Source organism: Triturus cristatus, chromosome 10 (genome assembly GCF_964204655.1).
Source record: "Triturus cristatus chromosome 10, aTriCri1.1, whole genome shotgun sequence".
Lineage (NCBI taxonomy): Eukaryota > Metazoa > Chordata > Amphibia > Caudata > Salamandridae > Triturus > Triturus cristatus.
The window spans coordinates 1,017,677,232-1,017,701,385 of NC_140593.1; the positions used below are offsets into that span (position 1 = coordinate 1,017,677,232).

A 24,154-nucleotide genomic window follows, 5' to 3' on the forward strand; every position below is an offset into this window, starting at 1 on the left:
ATTCCTTCAAGTGTCTAGTCTTCAAAAATGTGCAAGTTTGCCAGGCTTCGCTAGGTGCAGGCTAAGCTAGGACCCATGATCCACAGCTACCCACTTTGCAAAGAAAGGGTCAGTTTAAAGTGATGTATACATGTTACGTTTTTGGCTGTTTCCTGTTGCAGCCACTAGGCTTACCCACACAATTGAGGTACCAGTTTTTTCCAGAGACTTGGGAGAGTGAAGGGAAATTTGTGGCTCCCCACAGATTGCAGAACTTTACATCACAGAAATGTGAGGAAAATATGTATTTTAGTTAAAGTTTGAGGTTTGCAAGGGATTCTGGGTACAACAACCTGGTGAGAACCTCATAAGTCACCCCACTCTGGATCACCCCAGGTGTCTAGTTTTCACAAATGTGCAAGTTTACTAGATTTCCCTAAGTGCCAGCTGAGCTAGGGCCCTAAATCCCATCTACCCTCTTTGTAAAGAAAGGGTCAGTTTTGAGTGGAAATATCTAATGAAGCCTTGTTGCTTTTTGGGTGTTTCCTGTCACTGGAACTAGGTCTAACCACACAAGTGAGGTGCAATTTTGTCAGGAGACTTGAGGGAATGCTGGGTGGAAGGAAGTGTGTGCCTCCCCGCAGATTCCAGATCTTTCCATCACAGAAATGTGAGAAAAATGTGTTTTTAGTAAAGGTTTGAGGCATGCAAGGGATTCTGGGTAAATAAATCCTGGTGAAAGGCATGCAGTTCACCTCACCCTCGATTCCCCCACGTGTGTAGTTTTCTAAAAATTGCATGTTTGCTAGGTTTTCCTAAGAGCCGACTGAGCTAGGGCCCAAAATCCATAGCTACCCATTTTTCAAAGAAAGGGTCAGTTTTGAGTCGAAAGATTTGATGTATCCATGTTGCGTTTAGGACTGTTTCCTGTCATGGGTACTAGGCCTACCACACAAGTGAGGTATCATTTATATTGGGAGACTTGAGGGAATGCTGGGTGGAAGGAAGTTTGTGGCTCCCCACAGATTCCAGAACTTTCCATCACAGAATGTCAAAGTTTGAAGTTTGCAATGGATTCTTGGTAAAAAAACAACTGGTGAGAACCATGCAAGTCACCCCACCCTGGATTCCCCCAGGTGTCTAGTTTTAAAAAATGTGCAAGTTAGCTAGGTTTCCCTAGGTCCCGGCTGAGCTGTGGCCCAAAATCCACAGTTACCTACTTTGCAAAAAAAGGGTCAGTTTTCAGTGGAGAAATGTGATGTGTCCATGTTGTCTTTGGGCTCATTTCTGTCGCAGGTCGACCAAACAAACAAGGTACCATCTTTATCGGCAAACATATGGGAGCATAGAGTAGTAGAGTATTTGTTATTACCTATTGGATGCAATTGTGCCTTCCAAATGTAGGGCAGTGTACAAGAAAGAAGACATTTTGAAAAATATCCTCTAAATCATCTGCTAGTATGAGTACCTACAAATTCAGAGATGTACAAATAATCACTGCACCTCAACTCCATATCTTGTGCCAGTTTCAGAAATACATAGTGTTCCTTGATGCCCATTTTTCACCCTACGAGTTGGTATAAACATGGTACACAATGAAAAACCATAGTTCAGTGCAGCTCAGTTATTAACTCTGGATACCTTGGGAACTTGGAGAACCTACCAACCCTATATATCCTTGGCACCGGAAGGGTCTAGCCGACGTAATGGCATATTGCTTTTGTAAATTGGCCATTGTGACAAATAGTTACAGATGAAAACTTTGTGACAAATTTCCATTTTTTCCCACTCATTTTCAGTATTTCTTTATTTCAACAGTTAGGTTTTTTGATAAAACGTGAGGGATCTACACATATTCCTCCTTGCTGAATACAGAATTTTGTCTACTTTTCAGAAATGTATAGATTTTCTGGATCACCCATGGGTTTCACACTGGTTTCCACCACAAACTAGAAGTGGGTTGAGCACACAAACAATAGGTAAAATGGCCTATGTCATTGTAAAATGCCATAAACTGTGGCTACAGATGTGTTTTTATTCACCTCTGCTTGTTCCTGAAATCTGGGAAGTTGGTGACTTTAACACAGCAAACCGTCAATTGATGCCATTTTTAGGACAAAAAAAGAACCATTTTTATCCAGGTCACGTTTTTCCTATTTTCACCCAAAACTCAAAGTTTAGCTATATTTTGCCTATTTTCTCTGTCCCCTCCAGGGCAATCCACAAACCCTCGGTATTTTTAGAATCCCAAGGACGTTGGAAAAAAAGATACAAATTTGACGTGGATACCTCATGTGGAAAAAAGTTATGGAGCCCTAAGCGCAAACTACCCCAAATATAAAAGAAAAGGGTTTAGTGAAGGGGGGGAGGGGTATGCCAGCAGTTAAGTGGTTAAAAATGTATGTAGGTTCTTTAGGGTTTTTCTTTAGTCGTCTGTTCTGGAGTGGTGATAAAGAGCTATTTGATGTGATCAGAGTGGAACAGTGTGAAAAGGAGAGCCATGACAAAGTTCAGAAACAAAATATTGTATGGTATAATACTGCTCTTAATTCTGTAGATGGTCTCTCTCCCACACATCGCCACCACCCAGTCCCATATGAGACTAGGCCTCTGTATATACCATAAGACATATCAACTCACTTGTGACAGATCTATGGTGGCAGGGACCCCATGACATGTCCTGCTCCGTAATTATTTAAATTCACAGACTGCTTCCATCTGAGAGAGGATGTGGTTCCTTCCTTTAAAGACAACTCTTAGTCTCACAGCATGTGACATTGAAGCTTTCATTTCCAAAGTGTTGGTTTAGTTTTTAATAGATTGCAGCTACAGTCTGCTTTGCTGGGCTGGGAGGCCTGGCTCAGGTCCAGAAAGATGATAATTTTGCCACATTTTACCCTTAAGTCCAGCCCTATAGTGTCTGTGGTGTTTATCATATCATGCTTTTCAAATCCACTATGAGCATTCTACCTCCAGTTGTGTTTCTCCTGGTTGAGATCTTATCTGCTTTATGAACCTTTCGTCTGGTGAGAGATCACTTTCCAAAGAATATGAACTTAGAAAGTAGTGGTGGTTAGTCTTCATTTTAGATAAAGGGGATATTCCAAATTATCTGAGTTTGGTGTTGGGCGGCCCTTGCGGCTTTACTGAATTGTTTAACCTTTGTTTCAACTGGAACATAGAGAAAATTACTCCAGTGGTGCAGCAAGAGTGTTAGAGGGTCAATTCTTGCCGTCCTTTGGATCGATAGCAAAAAACTGTCATCATTGGGGTACCCTGGGCACTGCACCTGCTGCACTATTGATAAATATGCCCCTGAATGGCACAGTCCTCAAGCACTGATTGCTGTTGAAGCTCTTCAGGCTTCTGTGCATGCCTGTCCATTTTTGATTTGCATGTCAACAAATGACCCTCTTTTTCATATTTCCATTACAGCCTCTGTACATGCAATGTTCATGTCAATAATTTCACATGTCCATGGCATGCTTTGCATCCAACAGGAAGGTAACAAAGGTATATCGTTCTTTAAGCCCACAAACTGAAATACTCAAATAACTTCTACAAGTTAGTGGTGCAAAACAAAGTATTGTAATACATTAATATTTACCAAATGGGGTGGAGGATAAAGTTTATCAATTTGCCAAGTGAAAACCACTATTTTTCTACTGATTTTTCTACATATTTGACTGAAAATGTTATAAAAATTACATTGTTAATATGTAAATGTCTTGCATTTAGCTCTGCAGAGCAGTTGTCCTTTAGATGCCATTGAAATGTAAAACCAGAACTTGTTTGTTTAATGGTGGGAGACCATAGACATTAGAAAGGAAACCAAAATAGACATCTAGGAGCTATTTGTTGAGATATTGTTTTTTGTTTCATTCCTTCTGTGTGCTACAGAGGTCTTCCAACTGACAGATACATGTGGAGTGATGTATCTGGCTTGCAGGAGTGCACAAAAGTGAATACAAAACCGCCATCGCCACAGTGGTCATGGGTAAGTAACTTTTGCATTTAAAAATGTCAAAATGATTGAGCAAACCAAAATATTAAGCAAAAAAGAAACCGGACAGCCAGAGCAGGCATAAACTGATTTAAAGAGTTTAATTTTCAGCAATCGAGGCACAAATACTTCACTCTTTATATAATAAAATGGCAGAATAATTGCAATTATGATTTAGGGTCCGACCTAAATGTTGACGGTATGTACTCCACCTCCATGAAAGTCCACCTTCCCAATTTAAATGTGCAAGTACCTTCAGTTTGGTAAATACTCGATCACCGCCATAGCCAAATCTCTCAGACGGCCCAATGAAATAAGGGCAGTCAGATAAATGACTACATGTCCGCCCACCCAATCAGGATGGGCAGACATGTAGCCATTTTGTTTACTGTCTGTCACCGCCAGGCAAACACTGGGGGCGAGGGACAACAAAAACCAAATAATGTCCCTCCCGCCATGGGAGATGACTCCCATTTTGGGATTTACTTTTTGAAAATACAAAAAGAATACTTTTTGGTGCAATGTTGCGTCCAACTGATTCAGCCCTGCGACAAACAGAAAAATACATTGGCAGAAACCACCCTCACAGTGGTTAGTTAGTTAGTAGTTAGTAAGTTAGTAACTCTGGTGACACCAAGTAAATGGTTCTGTTTATCGATCCCATTTGATCCTAAAATTATGCTTTGTACATTCTACCACCCATGTGTTATCAGAGATGTCCTGATATCAAGCAAGTTAGCTTTAGCTTTTCTTAAAATAGAGTTATTTGTAGAGCTCTTACTAATCCTTGTGTGGTTTATCTTCTGAGAATACTTTTGTTAAAAAAATGTGTTTATGAAGACTTTAAACAAGGAGGTCATGTTACTTAAATATAAAGTTGAAAATTGGAAATGACATGTTGTAAATTACAACAATGTTGCAATGGTGTATTCAAATAAGTGGCCAATCTCCAAAATTGACGGGTTTTCAAATTTCACCATCAATAAATGAAATATATACTTATCCCAAAAAAGAAACTTCCTTACCTAAATTATATGGTGAGTCTTTCTTTTGTGAATAAATAGATTGCAGGTATTACAACTATTGGACCTATATGTGATTAGGGGTTGTCAGACCTGTAAACTCTAGCTGTTAATATTGTGGTTCAAATTGGGTGGACTTCTCCTCGTGAGAGAGCTAATGGACGTGTTGTTTTCTAGTCAATTACCAAAATAGTTGTAAGAGTATTTGGAGTGAAGGTGGAGAAATTGCCAAGAGCAGGACGCAAGCTATGCCAGTTGTTTATAGGTGACAGCGTAGTTGATTTGATGAAGGATAACTTGTGAACTTTTCCTTGGTCCTGCAGTTAATTGACAGACCCTGAATTAGTTGAAAAGACAGCCTTACTGATCACATTTATAAACTCAACACACTACCCTTAGGTCAGTGGTGCAATTAGTATTGAGAAACACTTGTTTTATCTGTTGAGTTTCTGGAAACACTTGCCATTCAGGAATCAATGGAAACCACACAAAGTTCAAGGTATTGATATTGGGTTTTTTCCAGATGTGTTAGTAAATTTGGGTGTCAAGAGCATTGGTGTGATAAAGCAAGTTGTGGTTGTCTGTGATCAGTCCGAGGAAGTGTTGGTAGATATTGAAAAGTACTTGCAAGAGAGAAAATCCTTGTGTGTGTCCTCTTAAGAGTTGCAGGGATTCCAGAAGGTGGTGTGGATATTCAGCCATGGCAAGCAGCATGGGATGAGGGGCTGGAAATGGGCAGGAAGGATTCAGGCTCCAGTTACTAAGTAATTGTTGGCTTTTAATACTTGAAATTCTCTAGTTTGGAAAATGTGTTTTGATAATACACTATGTTTTGGTTTTAGGTCTCAGACTGGCATATTGATTTTAACATTTCGGGTGGAACTGATCGTGAAGGATGGCAGTATGCAGCAGACTTTCCAGCGTAAGCAATAACTTTACAAATAAATATTATTGCATCCACTTTGTAAAGGAATGGTAACTTTATAATATGGCCCAGTGGTTAAGATAATGGATGTGAAGTTTCAAATCAAGCTTACATACTTACACTATGACTGTTAGCAAAGACCTCCTGTTCCTTCTAACATTACAGTATGATGATATGCATGAAAATGTTCAAGGTACTTTCAGTATGGCAACAGGCATATGCCCATACGTCAGTGTTCTTAGACTTTTCCCCCATGTATCCTGTTTTCTATGTTCTGTGGACCAAAGTCCAAAAACACTCTGTTGCTTAACTCCACATTGTCTACTATTATAATAGTAAGTTACAAGTGTGACTGCATACAGACTACATGTACGAGAGGCTAAGTGGTACCCACCTGGCGGACGTGTTTGAGAAATTATACAAAGTCTACTCATTATAAAAGGGATCAGAAATGAAAAATGGATAAACAAAGAAAAGGAACACACAAACACTTGGAGAAAGATTACAACCTTTGGTTAATGTGAAGTTGTCTTATCCAGGAGTGGTCAGATCGAGCGCCATCAACTGACATGGCTTATTATATGTTTTTGAAATGGAAGTGGCTACTACTTGCCCTCCCATCTGCCACAGACAAGCATCATAGATCTTAAACAGAATCCGTTTGGGCATATGTATTCACAAGGCAATCGGGAAGAGGAATGTGGATCAGAACTGTCCTCCTCTAGGAGCTCTGCTCTGTAACTTAAGCCACTACCTTTCTAGTACTGCCACATTTACAAGATTCTTTAGGATAAGAGGCGGTATTCACATAAAATACTGCGCCACTAGATAATTTATAGCTGTTCACTCTCTCTATAATAATAGACAAGACATCCAGTAAACCGAACTAGTGATGATCCTATATGATTATGTTATTGTGCTGTTGATGGCAGGACATACATTAGGAAATGCACCCAGTGTTGGTCCATTGCCAGGAGTTGAGTTCCACTGAAAGCAATGACATTTGGTTGGGAAAAAAGGATCTCATTCTATCAAAGACGCATTTGTCATCTGAAGGGGATCGAATGGGCCATTGCCATAACTACAAAATATCAGATCAGTTCTTATCATAAAACTGTGAGGATCCCGAGGCATTCATTATCCCTGCCTACAGACTAATAATGCACTTCACTTGATGGCAGTATCTTCCACAAGTTAGAACAGAGTACATCTTGGAAAGTTATAGTAGCAGCATCACTAAACAGTTTAATGGGTAATGGATACTTGCTCTAAGATCTCACTCTACATCCATGAAATGCTTTCTTCATATCTATTATATGCATGTTTCCGATGAATCCTCAAGTTTAGAATGCTCCCAGGCACCGGACTAGATCTGGAAATTTTCTCTAGCAATGCTCCAGTGTGGTAGATGGTGCCGTGTAGGTCTTCGGTAACTCCATACCTCCCTCAATTTGACAGTGGTGAGCTACAAATAATCATGAACCCTGTGCACTTACATCAGTTCCTTTCTTTCCATGCTTTTTAATGCAGATCCGGAGCGAGGCTTCCAACTTTGTCAGTCTTCTAAAGATTTCAAGTTCCTACTACTATAGTGTGCAAGGGAAAATGTTCCCACCAATATCAACAGGATTCAAACTGTGCTGAGGTTGCTGGAAGCCCACACACACATGCTTGTTGTGGTTTTTGGCTCTGGCAGCATTATACACGCAAACGTGATTCTGGAAATGAGGGGTGAAGCTCTATATCGCTGAACATAAGAAGATGTTGTAGTCAAAACACAAGTCCTGCTTCAAGTTACAGGGCCACTTGTGTCCCATTCTCGAGGCTGTTCCGGCGTAAGGTCTAGCTCCAGGTTAAAGTTTTACGGTAAGTTCAAGTTGTAGAGTTGTAGAGACACTGAAAGTGCAAGAAAGACAAGTAGGACGTGGCCCCATCCTGTCATTCAAAGTCATACGAGAATTCGTTAGGGCATCAAGCTAAAGATCTTAGCCCGCTGGCACCTGAATCTAATCCGATCCAGATAATTGGTCCTTGCGTGAATTTCGTTGACTCTGCATCAAATAGTGGCATTCAAAAAAGCTGTTCAGCAATTTTTTTATGCACCTCTTGCCTCCTCTGGTGCATGCGCACCTCAGAGCCATAAGTGCTCATGGTCAGACTTCTTCCTGGTCAGCGTCCAACTGATCCTCGGACCAGTTACTTGACCCATACCAGTATTGTTCCAACTTCCACACGTGCACAACTGTCCAAATCTGTTCTATCAGTTTCAGCGTGGGCGCGAAATTCAATTCCGATGCTGGTCCTGAACCAAGATTGACCCACTCCAGGCCTATGTCATGCCACAAAATCGCAAAGATGCAACCAGTTCTAATACAGTGAGCCATCACTCCGAGGCCTCTCCTGCAATGCCATAACTACTAGAGGTTTGAGACGGTTTGTATCTGATACTGGTACAGCTCAGAACTGACCTAATGTTCCTATTGATACTAATGATGACGAGTAGGTGGATAATTTACTCCCACCTATTACACTGCTGTTAGTTTATATTTCGACTTATAAAATTCCAGTCCCCTGACACACAGCTAGACTCTCCTCCTGGGCCTTCGATGAAAGAAAATGCCTCTTTTGCAGAAGTGGTGCCAAGGGTAGCTTAAGTCTTAGACTTGAAATTGCTCACTATTGCAACAAAGGCAATTTGCCACCGGAAATTCTCCTAGCAGAACCAGCTTCATCTGAACCACTCTGGCAATTTAAAAAAGGAAGTAAAGCCCTGCAAACACCTTGAAGGCTACATAATCTGAGGCATGTTCTGGTCCTAAGTTTTGCCGAGGGGTGACTAGATGACATAGACTACCTACCCCCCACTAACCCAGATTTCAGTTCAGGCATCAGCAAGTAAGGCAAATCTGAATTATTTTCCGACGAACCCTAGCGATAGAGAGTCAAAAGATACTGATGCTTTCTGTAGGAAAATGTTCTCCTCTGCCAGCTTAGCCCTCATATTTCTCAATGCACAATTCTTTTTTGGTAGGTACGCCCAGTGCTAAATTTGTAAAACAATAAGTGTCGGTGACTAAAGTTTTGCTCAGAAGCTCACTCAGGCTCAATGGAAGGTCGAGGTGCTGAAAACTAAAGCTAGAAGTCTTGATTCCGCATCATGCTTATTTAATCCAACACCAAACACTGCCTGCCCATTTAAATTCCTCTTGCAGGTTGTTGCTTTCTGTCATTATCACATTTTTTCCATCTTTCTCTCCCTTCTTCTTTCCTTCTTCCTGTGTGTTTTCTCTCTCTTCTTCTGTGTCACTCTCTGATGAGGAAAAATAATAGCCCAGCCCCCAAAAATGTGTGCTGGTGGGCCCCACTTGCAACCATATGTAACCATAAAGCACTGGGTACACCCATACTTTATGGGACATGGCCTTCCCGTTAAACCACAGGACCTTGTTTTCCAAAACAATACAAGATAGCCAGGACACAGCCAAGTGTGTACTGTATACCAGCTTGGACACTACTAACTGCATAGGTAGATCTATTTGCACAGTGTTGAACATAGGATGCTCATCTAGATGAGAGCAAAAAGATTTATAGGAGACGTGCAAGCGTTCCTAATGTATATGCCCTTTAATGGGTCCACGTTGTTTGGGAAGAAACTGCTATCGTATCTAGAACGATGTAAGGACAGTCGTGGTTCGGCATGATCTTTGGGACTACTGTCTCCAGCCAAGCAATTACATCAGCAGTATAGAAATTTCAGAGGCTATTCAGAGGGGTAACATATATACAATGCTAACTGTCTAAATCCCAACATTTCCAGTGGCGGCCGACACCACCAAGAAGTTGAGGGGCAGGAGAAATGACGCAGGGGGGTTGAGGAGGATTAATAATTTAAAGAAAAAGACTTACCTGGAGCTGTCTGCCGCCTCCCACGTTGCGCCTTGGTGTTCTTCTTCTTCCTTGTCCCAGCAGACACTGGAACAGCTTCAAAGACTCCTTGTGCAATTCCCTTGCTGCTCCCATACTATGAGAGCAGCACAGGGATTGGCCTTAGCCGGCTACTTTGATTATCCACTCAGGCACAGGGAGTCTGTGCTGTTTCTCCAACCCGGCTGTGCTATACAGCTGATTTGGAGAAACCTAACTGTGCATGTCTGTTTGACCGGCCTAAGATGGCCGATCAAACAGACATGTGCCCTTAGAAGAGCACTCCACTCCTCCCTCCCGTGGCCCAGCCCCACCCATCCAAACACACGCTGGCTCCGCCAGCAGGTGAAAAATAAAACGATAATAAAATATTGTTTTATTTTTCAGCTGCTGGCTCTGAGCCATTGTGGTGACGCTACTCTGCCATTGCAGAGGAGCCGCCGTTGAACTTTTCAGCCTCTGTCCTGGATATCAGTGGAGATGACTCTGAGGCTCCTGAGTTTGCCTCCTGCATCCTGCTGGCCATATATACCAGGTGGTAAATGCAGGCCCTGCAGTGGGACATTAAATCCCAGTAGGCACAGCATCAGCAGAATCTGTCCAATTGTATTCATATGCCAGAGGAGACTGTAAAGTATCTGCACTGGTGACTACTCTACAACTATTGGGTCAGCGGCAGATCCCTCTTCTTAACCCACGCAGAGCTGACAGTGATTACAAATGAATCACTACTGAATTGAGAAATACACCTGGGAGCGGTGGAGATCAGAGGCCTCTCTCGTCTCCTGTGGAGACTCAACTCCTCATCAGTTTGTTGGAGATGAGGATGATTCCCCTGGCATTGAGGGCCTTCCTGCAAACCATCAGAGATAGGCTTGTGCAGGTGTCCACGTATAACGCCACTGCCATGTCGTACTTCAACAAGAAAGACGTGTTGTGGTGTTTGGCCTTTGTAAGGAGTCTCTGAGCCTCAGTAAGTGGCTTGACTGCCAAGGAATTTCTCTGGTGGTAAACCAACTGGTGGATGACTAAGTGCCAGAGCGGGTGTATTCAGCTGCAGTTGTACCCAGAGGTGGGGAGAATGCACTTTTGTGCGTTGGTGTTTCCAAAGCAGCTCTTTCTGAGATGCCTACTGTCTAAAGTGGGGCTCAGGACTCCTGTGTGCCTTCCTGCCACTGCCTCTCCTGCCTCGTGTTCTGAAGAAGATCAGGAACAACTGGCCCCAAATCATCTTATTGGCACTGGATTGGGCCACAGGAGTGAGGTGCCTGGAACTTCTGGGCATGTACAGCTGTCCTCTCATCAAGCTGCCGCTTCGGGAGGATCTTCTGTCGCAGCAACATGGTAGGGGACTGCACTCAGGTCTGCACAATTTGTAAGTCCATGCTTGAAGATTCAGCGACTGCAGTTGTCCTCCTACGATCTTCCCCCTGAGGTCAATGATGTCAGCTTGAGGTCAAGGAGTCCTTCCATGAAATCCGTGTAAGCCGGTCATTGGGACAAATTTGTGGATTATTGCGACACCTGACAAATTGACTCATTACCAGCGCAGTTGTCTGAAGTTTTGTTGTTTGTTCTGACCCTAGACCAGCAAGGACTTGCTCTGGGTAATTTTGAGGGCTGCTTATCAGCTCTTTTATGCTTTTTGTGGTTGCTGGATGTTATATTCTGTATTCAACATAATGCACTCTCTCTAGTTGCCATGACACCTGCTGCTCAGCGTCTGTGTGTGATGTCACAGAATGTTTATCTATACCTGAGGGATCAGGCTGCTCCTGGTAGGGCATTGATTTGGCATTTACTTGACATCTGTAGCAGGGACTATTATCTCCTAATAAATGTCATCATAAAACCTACGTGACATGCCCACAAAGGACCTTTATTTTTATTGCAATGCTGGATCAACCCTCTGTAGGTCACTGTTAGAAATGGGGGTCTCTGGCTGGCAGGTTTGTACCCTGTCCAAATAGGGACCCTTCCTCAGGGTAAGGGGATTACACTTCTAAAATAATCTCTGCTTACCCCCTTGGTAGCTTGGCAAGAGCAGTCAGGCTTATCTCAGAGGCAATGTGTAAAGCATTTGCACATAACACACGCAGTAATATAGTGAAAACACTACAAAAGGACACCACACTAGTTTTTGAAAAATAGCCAATATTTATCTTTGTAAAACAAGACCACAGTAATAAATATCCAACATACAGTCATAAAGATATGAATTTTGCAAGAATAAACATAAAAGACAGTTCCTTGACGTTGATAGTTCCATCCAGGGCTATCACGGCGTTGTGAACAAACAAATCCAACAGTTCAGGCCGACCGCGGCGTCGTGGGCCAGCTATGGTGTCGGGAAGACCAGCAAACAGTACCTTGGAAATGTAGTGCGCCGTGGACCTTGCAATGAGCTCCGAAGAGGTGTTGGCGTTGGTTCTGGAGGTCGGTGCAAGGGTTGTTGGGCCCTTGAAGTCACATGTGTTGCAGGTCGAACTCCGTGAGATTTAGGTCAGGAGCGCCGGCAGGCGTCAAGGCTGCGGTGCGAAGTGAAGCAGTGCAGAGTGCGGTGCCCTCCGGTCGCGGTGCAGGTAGTAGCACGGTGACGCCGTCCAGTGGTGTCAGTGAGACCAGGGCTGCGGTGCGAACAGGAAACGATGCAAGCAGCGGCGTCGTAGTTGCTGAAGCGATGTCATTGGTAGATGATCTGGAGTCTAAGGCGCTGGCATGGATTGGCCAAGGCTGCGCAGTGGGACGGGCCAGTGCGTTGTGTAACTTACAAGCGGTGTCCCCAGGCCACTGTGCAGGCAGCAGCGTCAATGTTGTCATGGAACGACATCTTTGGGCATACCAGGGCGGCGTTCTGAAGCGAGGCGTTGTGAAGTGCAGAGCCCTCAAGTTAAGGTGCAAGCAGCGGCTCAGTGACGTCGGGTCGTCAGTGAGACTGGGTTGTGGTGTGAAGCGGGGCGGTGCCTTCACGTCACGGAGCAGGCAGCGGTGTCATTGATGGCATTGGGGTTGTTTTTCATCTGTTGCAGCACAAAACACACAGTTCCCAGTGCTGTTGGCAGATGAAGATGAAGTCTTTGATGTTCCTGAGACTTCTAATAGGAGGCAAGCTCTACTTCAAGCCCTTGGAGAACCTCAGGAAATAAGCTGAAGAACGTTCAGTCCAGTCCTTTCACTGCCCAAGACAGAAGCAGCAACTGCAGGCCACCCCAACAAAGCAACACACAGTAAAGGGGCAGTACTCCTCCAGGCAGCTCTTCTTCTTGGCAGGTTTCTTAGTCCAAATGAGTTCTAAAGTTCTGGGGTCAGGGCCTCAATATTTATACTACTTTTCTCTTTGAAGTCTTAGGCAGAAAAGTCACTCTTGCTCAGTTAAAACCAGTTATGTCCTCCTTGGTCCAGCTTCAGTACATGATGTGGAGACAGCATTGTGCAGAGCAGCAACAGACTATTCAGGTGTCAGTGACGACTCCTCCCACCACTCTAGCCCAGGATGGCCCATTAGCATATGCAGGTCACATCTCATCTCCCTTTGTGTGAGTGTCTAGAGTGAATGCTCAAACAGCCCCTGTCAGTCTAAAACCAGACAGTGAATTCACAAGAGGCACACAGGATGGTTAATCCAGAAAATGTCCACTTTCTAAAAGTGGGAAACAGAAAAACAGCTGTGTTGCACTCAAGTGAACAAGAATGTAAAACAATGTATTCAGCAGAAACAAATATACTAATTGCAGTGGGCACCCTCAGAGGTGGTTCTACAATTACTTCAAGTGGAAGCAAAAATATTTTCTTCAAACCAATGGAACCTCCATGGGTTTTTCTGGGGCTCCCAGCTACGCTAACATTTTTATGATGAAATTTGAATCAGCCTACATTTTAACAGACAACACCTGGACAGAGCATCTAATACTCTACCGGAGGTATATCGTGATATACTCATCAATTGGTATGGCACACGTCAGGCTTTAGAGGGTAAGTTGAACAGCAGGAACCCGAGGATCCAGTTTACATATACGATGGACCAACGTAGCAACTCCTATCTGGACGTCAAAACAGATCTTGAGGTCACTAGAGTAAAAACTGCGGTGTTCAAGAAATCAACTGATAGCAATAATGCTTTGCTATATAGCAGTTGTAATCCTATTTTTGGATAGAAGATATTGCGTAATCTCAGGGAAATTCTTATGAAAGCCAACACAGAAGTGACAATGGAACATAAAGGGATGCAAAGATGTTACAATTGTTCTCATTGCAATAATGTGCTGGCTGGTTTAGGGAAAGACATCAATCTTCACTTTACAGCAAACTGTAACAAACAAAATGTCATAGATGCAATCAGATGTCAATGTGGATTATACTATGCGGGCAAGACTGTGAGGTCTCTACGCACACATATCTCCAAGCACAAGAGTAGGATCAGAACCAGAACAATTAGTTCACCTCTTGCAAGCCACTGGAATGAGAACCATCATACCATTGCCCAACTTAGGTTTACAATTCTGGAAGTGGTTAAAATTAGAAGTGACAGCGATACCTCCAAGTTTTTGACACCACGAGAGAGTTTTTGGATCCGTTCTTTAAACACCCTTATGTCTAAGTATCTCAATGATAAGCTTGAACTATCGTGTTTCCTGTAAGATCAGGCATTTTTTACACTCCTAGACTTCTAGAATGTCAGTTTACAGCTGTTTTACTTTAGGATTGTAGGAATACACGGGGGGTCACCTATATGTTGAGTTTTTTTCCTTTTGCTTTTTCCCTTCATCTTTGGTCATGGGCCAATGCAATTATGATTTTGCATTTAGCTGCCCAGGGTGCATTATCGTACTGTTAGATTTTGTTAGGTTATGTTTGCTTGCTAGACATACTGGAACATGAGAATTATGGCTGTCAGTGATTGAGTACAGTCTATGGTCATCACATTGGAACTCGCGCTGCAGGAATGGTATCTGTGGGGTGTTCAATGTCATGTATCAATTACTATCTTAAATAGGCTGGAAACGCTGAACAGATTTAACACAAAACTGTTTTCATTGTATGTATACTCATTCAATATAATGTGCTATGGATGTTCAAAGTCATGTATGAATCACTATTTCACATAGGCTGGAAATATTTAGGAGATCAGTTTTTGGGATTTTTGCATATTTGTTACAATGTGAGATTGCTGTTCCGGGTAACAGTCAAGAGCAAGCACAATAGTATTTTATGTCACAATCTTCATATGGTTTAGTAAATATGTTTGTAGCATCCATTACATTATAGTATAATTTGTTTATTATCATATGATACAAGCATACATCCAATTGAATTTACTCAAAACTTCTTAAGCATTATCGTATTGGTCTTGTGTAAAATGGCAGACATGTTGTTTCGCCTTCTGCTTCTCGAACTTGGTTTCTGTCCTCTTTCCATTTCTACACCTGATGGGGGTGTGTCCAGTTTCCCCGTGTGGTGGCTGGAGCAAGCATGTTTAGATAAGAGTAGGCTGGAACACTTGCGGTGATAGCTTCACTTTCTTCGCGTCAAGAGAGAGTTGAGGAGGTGATTAAGAATTGTAAAAGCATTGAAAGAGAGGGCACGCTCGTCATTGAACACAAAGGTTTGGTGAGTAGGGCGGGGTTCTCCGCTGGTCACTAGTTCAAGGATTCACGTTTGTAATTCAAACGTGAGTGGGAAATAATGGTTTGTTCCATTTATCTTTCATGAGTTCAGAAAGTTGGGTCGTTCTTTTAGATTTTTACACTGGCAGTCACTGTGTTTATTATGGACACGTGTTTGGGGACCAATTAACTGGTTTTGTTTTATAGTTGGAGTTGTACCTGCTATCTGGGGGACCTGCACTGACTTAGACATATTTGATATTCGAGCGGGAACCGTTTGAGGTTGATTAGGCACTGTCTTGGAGTCAGTATAGGACCAGTGAAAGTTGTACTCATTGGAAAATTCGAGAGTCACGGTTTTGGGCTTTGTGATGACGGAGCTGTCCTTACGAGCTCGTGGATTGGTCAGACGGAGACCTTTCCTGAATGAAGAACCGATTTTAACGCAGAAGACAGATATTTTACAAATTGTGGGTTGGAATTATCACCACATAAGAAAGGACTATACCAAAGATTGTAGAGCCTTTAGAAAGTCGCGTTCCCAGTGTATGCGACTAAACACATGTCGGCTGAAGAAAAACTATAAGAATAAAGAAAGAAAAACAAGAAACTCATAATACTGTGTCAATATTTATGCATACAATGTGTAGAAAATTGTTCAGATACATTACAGACGTGTGCTGAGGATTTCCTTTGTGTATTCAGTGGCCTCGGCTGCAATTTTTGGGGGAGGTTGGTGGTTCTCCTCACCTTACAGCACCGTCCAGAATTTAGGATCTATTGAAACTAACATATGTGCGATTGTCCTGAGTGGCGCCGTTTCACCTAGCTCAATACCACTACCCGTTCAAAGGTCATTGGGAAATTAGGCAGTTGGTACTGGCTGCCGAATCGCCTAGCATGGAGGTATTTAACCTTGACAGAGGGTTAGCTTACATCGATGCATGGGTTTGCATGTTGGTTCACGAAGAAAGAATGTGATTACAGTTAGCTGCCAGGGACACGTGCACTGCATGAAGTTTATGGCGTAGATTGTTTTTCCGGGGATGAGCACGTTGGGTGAGGGCTTTGTTATATTTTTCACCGTCTGGCTTTTTTTCTCTCTTACTTTTTTTCTACCCTCTCATACGATTCTTGCATAAGCTGAAGTAGGGCTGTTCTTTCGGTTTCATTGAAGAAGATTCACACATTCTATAGTTTAAAGTCCACATACAGTGGCCATTTGTTATAATTAAATGTTTTGATCAGCCTTATATGATGTACGCTTATTGTTATTATAATTTGTTTGTAGATACCCCTGAAGAAGGGTTTTTTTGATGCCCGAAATGCATAGGGACTTTTATAAACCACACAGGAACTGTTTGAATGACATCTAAACGTTGATTAAATGGTTTTCCCATGAAGCACCTGCGTTTGAATAGTAAATAACAAAGAAACTATAAGACAATCGTGTCAAGGACAACTCATTGAAGTATTGCTATTAATTGGAATGTTGCTTGTGATTTAGTTTTTTTTGCTTATTGATTTGAACTAGTTTATTATAAGTGTATAATGTGGTAGACACTCTTTGAGTGTACAATAGTAGGGCACCTTTTGTCTTAGACTTAGGTCCTAGTTTTTCATTTTACTTTCTAAAAGTGGCATTTTCAAACACACGATTTAAAACCCACCTTTACTGAAAGATATGTTATCAAATTCTGAGCTCAGGAACTCTAAACTCCATTTTCCTATCTTTTCCCAATTGAAAGTTACACGCGTAAAATGTTACAAGGCAGCTCCAATGATCACCTATGGGAAAGACAGCCTTTCAATAGTGAAAATCGAAACGCCTATCATTTCACCATCAGAACATATAAAACACACCAGCACATGTCCTACCTTATGGTTAACTTACATGTAAGAAAAGGTAAGGTTAAGGCCTGGCAAGTGGGTGCACTTGCCAAGTCGACATGACAGTTAAAAGGGTGCACAGACACTGCATGGCAGATCTGAGACAACTTTGAAAGGCTACTTGTGTGGGTGGAACAACCAGTGCTGCAGGCCCACTAGTAGAATTTGAGTTGCAGGCCCTGGGCACACACAGTGCACGGTATTAAGGAGTTACCAGTAAATCAAATATGCCAATAATGGAAAAACAATCATAACACAATTTGCAGTAGGAGCTCTTGCACTTTAGCACTGATTATCAGTGGAAAAAATGCGCAGAGGCACTAAACCAGCAAAAACGGTCAGAAATCAAAAAGAAAGAGGAAACACTCCAAAAGATGCCAGGTCTAACAGTCATCTATTGTGATGAGATTTATTTTTCCTCCCAAACACTTTGTGATGCCACAGTGGGACTTGAACTTAGTCCTCACTTTTTTTGTGATGCATCTCTTTTGAGCTGCTGTTCAGTTGTCCATTGAGATTTCTGACATTAGACACAGTCTTGCTCATTGCCATAACATTGTCTACACATGTGAGCAAACTGCAGGCTCTTTCTGGCAACCCATCTAACACAGTGTTCTTTCTGGAAAAGTTTATGTTGAGGATCCGAACTTCCTTTCTACCGAAAGTGGTCACTCCATTTTTTGGTCCACCTCATCCCTCTAAGGAGGAAGAAAGACTACATAGTTTGGGCCATAAGAGCGCACAAAGCTTTTATATTGATTGCACCAAAGAAGATTGATAGACCGTCAGTTAATTGTAGGATTTTCCGAAGCAAAGAAGGGCAAGGCAGTACAAATATGTACCATCTCTCGATGGTTTGCTCTTTGCATAAAGATCTGCTATGCACTGGCAATACACAGCCCCCAGAAATGGACTGAGACTGCTATCTACCACTGCGCTGGTGCACAGTCAGTGAGTATGGGTGGCACTTGTATACAGTTCTGCTTGTCACTTTTAGCAGGACAACATCCGATCCGCCGGCAGAGTTCTGCCCACTCCGCATTCCACTTGGATTGCGGAGTTCTGGCAAAACTCTGCCACCGCTGCGTGGTGGAGTTTTTTTTGCGCATGGCTTGCCAATGTTAAGTTGGCCAGTTACAATTTTCGTCCCCCCGCGTGATTTTCAGAAGCTAGAGGGCCAACTGGCGAGTTTTCTCAACGCAGGCGGTCGCTACAGGTCGCGACCATGTGCGTCAAGAAAGCTTGCCACTCTAGTGGAAAATCTACTTGAGTGGCAGAAAGCAACAGTGCTCCCTGGCGTACCACATGGTGCTTTTTGTGCTGATTTTGCAGCGCAGAACAAGCTCCCAGCACTAAAAACAGCACCAGCAGCGCAATGTGGCGAATTCTGCCTTCTCACAGAACTCTGTGGAATCTCACTGAGTTTTTATGTAACTCCACGAGTTCTGCCCATCCCTAACCACTATGTAGGGTGAGGAACGTGCTGGATTCTGTCAGGAGGCAGTGCGCCTCAGTAGGGGGCTGGCCCAGCAGAATATCTTTTTGGTCAGCAAACATCTTGTGATGTCACTCAGTGCCAGAGAAGACAAGCTTAGCACATGATAAATGGCAGATGGGTGGCATCTCTATCCCTAGGTGGTGCACAGCAGAATACATCCTTACTAGATCTGTTTGCTAAAATTGAGAATGCAGTGTCTACACTTTAGCACGTTGGAACTTCCACCAGGGCACTCACAAGGGGAGCATTCTGTCTGAGATGGGACACAGGACTGTACCGGTACTTCCCCTACGTCTAGTTCTGAGGAAAACCTGGATGAACTGGGCCTAAGTCGTCTTAATTGCCCGGGCTGGGTGAAGTAGTATAGGAGCCAGAGCACCAGAGCAATTACCAGCTGATGTGGCTACCACTTTAGCATTGCCTGCTGTTTCAGCAATAGTGCACGGTCCGTTACCAAAGCCTTTGCAGCCCACACTTCCATACATGGAGTTTGAGAGGCGACAGTTGAATGCATGTGACCAAGGTAGTTGATGTCATGTTAGAGACCAGATACCCTTCCACGATGTCCATCTACGCTGGGAAGTGGGAGGAGTTGGTTTGCGTGGCATGATGCTCAACACACCGACCCCTTGCAGACTTTTGTTTGCCCAGCAAGGCCGTGCAGTGGGCAGAGTAAAAGATTATTTATCAGCCATTTTGTCCTTTTTGTGTTTACTTTACCATCCCTCTCTATTCGAATTGGCGGTTGTGACGGTGTTTTTTAAAGGATCTAAAATGCATGCTTTCCCCAATTCCATTTGTCATGCCACAAAGGGATTTAAATCAGGCCTTAACCTTTCTGAGCCACTGCATAGCTGCTCATTGTAACTACTGACTTTCAAAACTGTCTTCCTTTTTGTTATTACCTCAGTTTGCAGCATGAGTGAAGTGCAAGTTCTTTATTTGCAACTGCCCTATACTAAGATTTTCCAAGACAAATTCATGCTGAGGTCTAGACGGCCTTTTTACCAATAGTTGTATCTCCTTTTCTCTAATCTGCCATTCGATCATCATCATCTTATTTTGCTCCACCTCACCCCTCAATAGTTTGGATGATGTTCCATCAGCTTGCACCTAAGAGGGCTCTGAGCTTCTGTATAGGCCACACAAAAAACAATTGTGCAGATGACCATCCCTTTATAGGGTTTTCAGGCGCAAAGAAATTAAAGAAAAGGCTGTGCAGAAGAGACCCTTCTCAAAGTGGGCAGTCCTTTGCATCAAATCTTTTTTATGCACTAGCTAAGAGGCAACCCCCCTTCCCCAATGGCCCCCAGGCCCATTTTGCCAGAGCTAAGCCCACTACGACAATATTATCACGAGGAGTACTGGCTTTGAACATCTGCCCAGCCGCACCATAGATATCGGTGTACACCTTCACAAAGCACTAAAGCCTTGTCTTTTAGGACTAGAGAGGAGGCTACTTTGGCTGCTCAATTCTATGAAGGTTTTTAGTCCGAGTCCACTCATGCCCTTACCTCTGGGAGGTACTGCAATGTTATCTATTCTAAAGGTGAAAAATCTGCAGTCAGAAGTATCCATCAAAAGAACAAGTTACTTACCTTCGGTAATACTCTTGGCGGTGGATGCTCTATCTAACCACAGATTCTTCACTGCTCTCCCACCTCTATATTTAACAAGGTACCAAGTTATTGATCATTTAGTTTGTTTGAAGTGCTGGACTTCTCAGGGTGTGGAAGGAGAAAGATTAAGACACTGATACCAGCGCGCAGGAGTGGTGCTTATTTAATGTTCTGCTCAGTCACTCCCGAATGGTATGGAGTTACCATCGGACCATACAGCGCCACCTATTGGTGCACAGGAACATTGCTGGAAAGTTTCTCGGGATCCAGTCTGGCGGATCCCGAGACATTTGCATTTCAATTTTGTATATTAACATTAGGGCATGGGAGAACATGGGTCAAAAAACGACCTGTCTAATAAATATTAACTAATCAAGTCATTTGCGATCCCACTGCTGTGAATTATTGTGAATGATGGCAGTATTCTTCGGGTTAAGAATCTACAGTTCGAAAGGGTATCCACCAGAAAAAGAGTTATCGAAGGTAAGTGATGTATTCTTTTGTTCAACATATCTCCGCACTTCATGGATTACCCAAAATTGTCGTCCCTAATAAAAAAACAAGGTTCATCTCTCAGTTAAGGAAGTAGCTTGATGTTACTTGAGAATCAAATTACGTTAGTTCTTCGGCTTTCATTCCAGAGCTTTAGGCAAGAAAATCACAAAGCATAGGAGTTCATTCCTGCGGGGAGAGAGTGTGGTCTAACGGCTAGGGCGGTCGACCTCGGGGGAACTGGGTTCGAGTCTCGTCAGGGACGCTCAACATTCTGTGATTCTGGGCAAATAACTTAATCTCTCTGTGCCTAATAAAAATTAATGTGTCCGTCTGTAACGTAATATGTATGACGCGCGCAGGGAGACTGTGGGTGTTGAGTTTTTTACTGGTACCATTTGGGATCATGCAAATGTTGATTTTCGAATAATATTCCACAAACATGTAACTCCGGAATATTCCACTCCCTCATCCAAAGTACTTTACCCCTGGCACTGGTAGATCCAGGGGCCTACTAGGCCGTTTTACAGCCAACTTGTAAATGGCATCATAGACCTGCCTGACAAGGGGAGGTGGCTGCACAAGGGAAAGTGGAGAGTTACTAAATAAAGATATCGAGGAGAGAACAGGAAGCTGCCAAAAATCTGTAAACAGCATAGAGCAAGAATAAGCACCTAGAGTAAACTGCCAAAGTATTCCTGGAAACTGATTAATCAATCTAACATAAGTTGGGAACATAACCTGCCACACTCCTTTAGCAAATAGACACAGGCGGATCATCAGTAGTTCCAGCAGTGGGACGCTGTGCAATCAATGCACAAACAAAGATGTTCAAGGTGTTGCAATTCATAAGCAGAGGTGCAACATTTTTCTCTCACGCACTTCGCATAATTCTTAAAACTACTGTGATTACTGAAGAAGTTAACTAATTAAAATACAAATAATTTAAAATAACAGCTATGTGTGCAAATTAAAAGATGAAATGACACATTTTTATGTGTAAACTGCACTATGCAGACATAGGGGTCAATTACGATGGCAGAAGGCCCACCACCGTCAGCCGTGCGGTGGCGGGCCCTCCGCCATTATACCTCGATTCCCCGGACCACGACTGACCGCCACGGATCCGCCACAGGCAATCGTTCCGATTGCCTGGCGGATCGGTCTGCAGCTGTAAAATGGTGGCGGTGCCTAGCATGCACCGTCCGCCAAATTACGATGCTGGCCTAAGCCAGCCTTTCCATGGCAGTAGAAAGGCTGGCGGAGATTGGTTTTGGGGGCCTGTTGCGGGCCCCCCTTGTGTTGGTGGAGGGGGTGGTGCACTGGTGGGGTGTACCCATGGTACCCCCCTGTATTTCCCTGCACTAAGTGGCAGGCACCGCGTGGTGCCTGCCACGTAATGCAGGGAAATGCACTGCATGGCAATTTAACATTGTGGCGGGTGCTGCTGCCAGCAGCACCCGCTGCAATGTTAAAGTGCCTGGATGGAACAGCCATGGTGACGGTCGCATCCTAATGTGGGGTGCTGGACCGCCACCTTACAGGCGGGCGGTCGCAATCCCCGTTACGATGGTGGGCGGACTTAAGTCCACCTGCCATCGTATTCGGCCCCATAGTTATTAGTATAGGCTGCAGAAACGCTTAAACGCAAGTTTCTTGTAACTAGAAATGAATTCGACAATGGTGAAATGTGCAGAATGGAATATAGTGGCTTGACCTTTGTGTGATATGCTTAGAAATATTCGTCATAACTACCGAATGTTCCGTTTCACAAATGTATAACATTTTGCTAAGAAACATTGTGATAATCAAACATCCTATTTACCCCATTTTTTACATAATGCTTGAATAGAAAGGTATATTTTAATACAGTATTTCTTGTTCGTATTAATGAAATGCATTACTAAACAGTATTTTTGCAAGTTGATGTTTCGCTTCTTTAACATAGTTCATTGCATATGCAATGAAACATTTATCATTAGAAGATTTAACTGCGTTCGCTGCCTATGTGAACAAAGCTTATGAATCAAGAAGCTGCAGACATAAGATGCCTGTAACAAACTTTGTGATAAAACTTTGCGAGTTGCATGGAATTTCGACGGGAAAGGAAGAACTGAGCTCACTCTCACACAAATGCTGATGCTTGATTGGATCCTAAGAGGAGAGACCTGCTACACATTTCCCAACATTATTTAGGTCTCGCCTAGCAGCGCGCATGTGATGCTCTGTGAGACTTATTGTAAGGGCTTCAAAAAGCTCACCACACACACGCTCGCGCGTGTGTGGCCTATTGCTTGCGGTTACCCGCACGGCGCAATATGTTTTGAATTATCGTGCCCAGACACGGGCGCGATAATTCAAAACATATGGCATGGTGCTTGCTCTTGCGCGCACCACTGGCGGGATGCTGCATTCTTTGAATTCCTTGTTTCTCTGGCACTCCGAATTCAGTTTCTTACTTGAGGTGTTCTCTTGAAATATCATTGCATGACATGACTGTGCCGTTTTCTGTAAAGCACCAATGTCTCGCGTCACTGTGCCCACCTTTTTAAGCGTGTCATAGTACACATTGTTGTCAAATATAACTATAATCTGTGTGTTAATACTGGACTTTCTTTCCTGACTGCTACACTCTTTTTGAAAGATATTTGCTTTTGCTAAGAAGAGGCTTCCCTGCAGAATTCTTTATTTCTAAAACAGTATTCTTTTTTTTTTCCTCCTGTAAGGTAGATGGGCTATGGTTTAACTGTTGACAACATTACCTCTCTGGTGAGCTGTCTTTTTTCAGTGAGTTTACTGTATTTAATCAAGATATTTTTTTACTGAAGTACTTTAACTATTTCCACCACTCTGCCTTTCATATATGTGTGTTGGCGCCCAGAAGCAGTCATTGGCCCTTCATCTCCTGATCAATGGGAAGGATCAAACAAGCATTGGCATAGCCAATAGGTCTCGCCTTTGGGGCCTTATAAGCATTTAGTTATGCAGCATAATATCCTTGGTGCAACAACATCAACTGTTGCATGGCTAAACACTTATAAGGTCTCAAAGGCGAGACCTATTGGTTATGCCAATGCTTGTTTTATCTTTCATATTGGTGCGTGTTCCTAGTATAGTCTCAACACTCACACCACACAGCTTTTCCCAGACACCCATCCATTTCCCTGGAGCTTGACTGACAGTTGTTGCTACCACTGCT

The 24,154-nt window shown here is 43.1% G+C and overlaps 1 protein-coding gene across 1 annotated transcript in view; it reads left to right on the forward strand.

Annotated features, from left to right (window-relative positions):
- The window catches only part of TECPR1 (tectonin beta-propeller repeat containing 1), a 428,679-nt gene that overhangs the window by 222,543 nt on the left and 181,982 nt on the right, over window positions 1-24,154 (forward strand). Inside the window, exons 17-18 of the mRNA XM_085629008.1 lie at window positions 3,880-3,976; window positions 5,847-5,926. Of these exons, the coding sequence (XP_085485134.1) occupies window positions 3,880-3,976; window positions 5,847-5,926 (177 nt within the window). The remainder of the gene's footprint in view (window positions 1-3,879; window positions 3,977-5,846; window positions 5,927-24,154) is intronic.